The sequence below is a fragment of the Loa loa genome, assembly GCF_000183805.2.
Source record: "Loa loa unplaced genomic scaffold supercont3.289, whole genome shotgun sequence".
Classification (NCBI taxonomy): Eukaryota; Metazoa; Nematoda; class Chromadorea; order Rhabditida; family Onchocercidae; genus Loa; species Loa loa.
The window spans coordinates 56,633-60,624 of record NW_018108469.1 but is presented as its reverse complement, the minus strand read 5'-3'; the positions used below and the strand labels follow the sequence as shown (position 1 = coordinate 60,624).

Genomic DNA, 3,992 nt, shown 5'->3' with positions numbered 1-3,992 from the left:
AGTAGTAGTAGTAGTAGTAGTAGTAGTAGTAGTAGTAGTAGTAGTAGTAGTAGTAGTAGTAATTATAAGAATTGTAACAAATAATGGCGGGAGTAGAAATAGTAGCAAATGAATGAAACATTAAATGATCAAAAAAAACAAAGAGATTTCAAATTTTGTTCACCTAAATTTCACCTTCTTCCTCTTTTTCATATTCTTTCTCTTTCTCTCCTCCTCTCTCCACCTTCCCTCTATCCCCCTCCCCTTCTCTCCCTCTCTCTCTAAATGTATAACATAAAATTCCATCAACTTATCATTACACTAAAAGAAGGAAAAAGCTTTCTACTTTGATATATCATTGCCACTTTATGCTACAAACGATTTTTTTTTTCTGTAATATTTCTTATTCTATCTAAATCTCCTAAAATTTCAGATATTTTTCAAAAAGAAATTTCGATTTTTTCTTTAGGAATTTTTGTTCTTATTTTTTTTCTTTTAAATTTAATTATTCTCATACTTTATTTCTCTATCCATTATGTAATATTTTTTCTCAATAATTTACTTATTTGATAATTACTGCATATTAATATGTTATATTCATTATTATAGCAATACACATACAATAAGCATACATGCATATAGAACAAATAATTGTTATTGTTGTAGCATTTTAATGATACAATTACAGTAAATGTCATACATATATACTTACACAATATAAATGAAGCATTTTTATTCACAAAATTTTCATGGTAATTTGTTTTTTTTTTCATGATTTTCATGATTTCATGAAATTATAATTTTCATGATAATAATTTGTAGTAAAAAGATCATTAATGTAAATGATCATTGATAAGATTATTAAATTTTTAATTACTTTTCTTTGAATGGATAAATAAGGTGAAATAATGACAAACAGGTTAATTGAATGAAAAAAAAAGAAAGAAAAAAGATGAAATTAATTTATTATTTGAAATGAAATCTTATTAATTAACCTTTGCTGTATGAAATGATAATTTTTGTCATTTATTTTCAAGTTTTTTTCTTTTTCTTTTTTTTTTGAAATCATTTGTTGAAGTTCAAATTACTCTAAAATAATTCTCTTTCCACAAGCATTTCACAATGATAAAATTACATTTATTTGTAATCTTATCGTTCTTCTTACTTGTTTTTTTTTCTCTTCTTCTCTCCCATTTTCTTTCATCAAATTTTATTTAAAAAAAAAATGAAAGGTAAATATAAATAGAAATGGGAATGAAGAGAGTGGTTTTTAAGAAGTGAGAATGTTCATTTAAAGTGACAATACTGTATAGTTGACATTTTTCAATTTATTTCCTTACCTGAATATGAAATGATTATGCATTAATTAGCAATAATAGGTAATCATTAATTAATCGCTAATATTAGATAATCGTTTTTTTTTTGTTGTAAATATTTGCATATTTCATTTTCACATTATTTATTATTCTATAATGCATATTTCATTTCTATGTTTATTTATTATTGCATAATTAGTTGTAAATTTAATTTTTTTTCATCCCCTTTTTTCCCATTCCTTCCTTAGAGAAGAAAATAGCAAATAAATTTTAATTAAATTAAATTGCATATAGTAATTCAATTGGATATGTTAATTTTTAGTAAGTGATTAATTTTAAATTTAAATTAAATATTGTAACATAATGAGTAAATTTGTAAATGGAGCATATAAAACTTGACTTCATTTTTGTACATATATGTATGTATGTATCTAATCGAATCTAATCGAATAATCGGAATCTAATTGAAATTGAATCGAAATCTTATCGAATCGTTTTTAAATACTATAAATTCGTATTTATTTGTTATTTCCGAAGTAACGTTGGAGCAAATGGTATCAATTGAGAATCGCAAAATATTACACAGATCATCATTATCATTATTATCAAATATCAATGATAACAATGGTCTTTCACTTTGTCAAGTAAGTATTAAATAAAAGTAAATAGTAATAATTTATAACTGATAATTTTTAAATGATAATATTTCATAACTGACGATTTTATAATAATCGTGAAGTATTTTAAAATTAAAAATTTAAATTGTAATAATTAAATAAATTAATTCGAAAAGAAAAAAAGGGGAAAGGATAATTGTCAAAAGAAAAACCATTTTTATTTCTACCCAGTTTTCTCAGTAATATCAATATAATTCTGGAAGTATTCCGGAATTGGCAAACGTACAATCTAAATAAACCGGATAATTTATCCAGCACCTATAATTACTGCACATTATTATTATTATTATTATCATTATTATTATTATTATTATTATTATTATTATTATTATTATTATTTAAGGATGGACCTTAATAGATTGTATTCTGTCTTACAATCATAACCTAAATAACAAATTACGGTGATTATATGACAATTTATCACCATCATATCTCTAATAATTTAATGTTACTATTTTTAAGCTTTCTTCCATAGTTAGATATTAATTGCAAATGTTTTTGTTTTTCGAAAGAAACTAATAACTAGTGATATGTTGATTAAGTTAGATATTAATTCCCATTTCTTTTCTTCTTTCCTTTTTTTTTTTTTTTTTTTTAGGAAGAAAGATATCATTAGTGATAAGTTGATTATGCTAAATATTAAATACCAATTTTTTGTGTTAATAATTAGTAATAAAGTGGTTATAGTTATATTCCTTAAATATATTAGAATAAAACAAAATTTCAGAAATATTAGTTACAAAATTTAGAATAAAAGAAAGTTTTTAACGTTTTTAAACCAAATATTTCTCACGATATTTAATTTTCGAATACATTATGCAATTATTTTCTCACTGTACAATTTATGAAAAGATCAAAAATTAAAATCGAGAAATAATTCATTAATTCTATTATCTAATAAAAAATGAACGAAGAAAAATTATTGATATTATCAGTCACTGATAACCAGAAAAATATAAGATTTAGAGATAAAGAAGTAATTTTTCAAATTTTGCAAGACTTTATTTTCCACATGCAAATTAAAATTTTACCATCAAAAAAAGAATGTTTCCATAATAAAATTGAAATATCAAAAAATTTTTGCAATAATTTACGACATAAAGGTAAATTAAAAATTTTAATTTTTTTCACTACAAATAATTAACTTTTTCTAATGATTATATCAAAAAAAAGAAAAAGGAAACTTTTTTTGTTTTTGCCTTAGGGAATATAATTATTTATCGAATTTAAAATAAAGTTGGTAGCATAATTATTTAATTAATAACAAAATTCATTATTTAAACAATATAATAAGTAAATATGAAATATAATTCATTATTTAAACAATATAATAACTATGAAATGTAATGAATAATTTAATTTCTATTTTACAGGTTTGCTTCGAACCATTTAAGCAAAATATTTGCATCCCAAAACTTCTACCCTGTGGTCATAGCTTTTGTCATGATTGTATTACTGCTTTAAAATTCAGTTCAATTTACATATGCAAATGTCCGATATGTCGTTATTCATTTCCATTACGATACGATACAAAATTTCCAACCAATTACAGCCTGCTTGGTTTGTTTATTCACTTTTTCCTTTTTTTCTTCTCTCTCTCTCTCTCTTCTTTATTTCTTATTTTTTTAAAAATTTCAGCTTTAATTTTTTCTTTTATCAAATTAAATCGTTAATTAATAATTGAAATAATATTTATTATAATGAATTAATTTCTGCCATTATAATAAATCAATTAAAATCAATTTTTGATCAATAACGACAGTTTTTTTTTTTAATCCCATTTTTGGTTTTTTTTTCCAGTGAATCTTTGTTCGATTTAATGATAATTCAATCTTTCATTAGAGAATGGAATCGAATTGATTGATTCAATTTTCAGTTTAAAAGATCCCTTGTTAATTAATTTATTTCTTTAAACTTTAAGTATAAAATGAACATTCGACTTGAAAGTTTTGTTAAATATTGGTACTAATTAAAGTAATAATAGAAGCTTATAATAACAACTAACGTACATGGTTGACAT

The 3,992-nt window shown here is 22.1% G+C and overlaps 1 protein-coding gene across 1 annotated transcript; it reads left to right on the top strand.

The window, feature by feature from the left end:
* Positions 1 to 1,846: 1,846 nt before the first annotated feature.
* On the top strand, positions 1,847 to 3,645 carry LOAG_12633 (hypothetical protein; the record flags this gene model as incomplete). Its single annotated transcript, XM_003148146.1, has 3 exons — positions 1,847 to 1,939; positions 3,346 to 3,532; positions 3,611 to 3,645. 3 exons carry the CDS (start codon positions 1,847 to 1,849, stop codon positions 3,643 to 3,645), a joined length of 315 nt encoding a protein of 104 aa, XP_003148194.1.
* Positions 3,646 to 3,992: the final 347 nt, after the last annotated feature.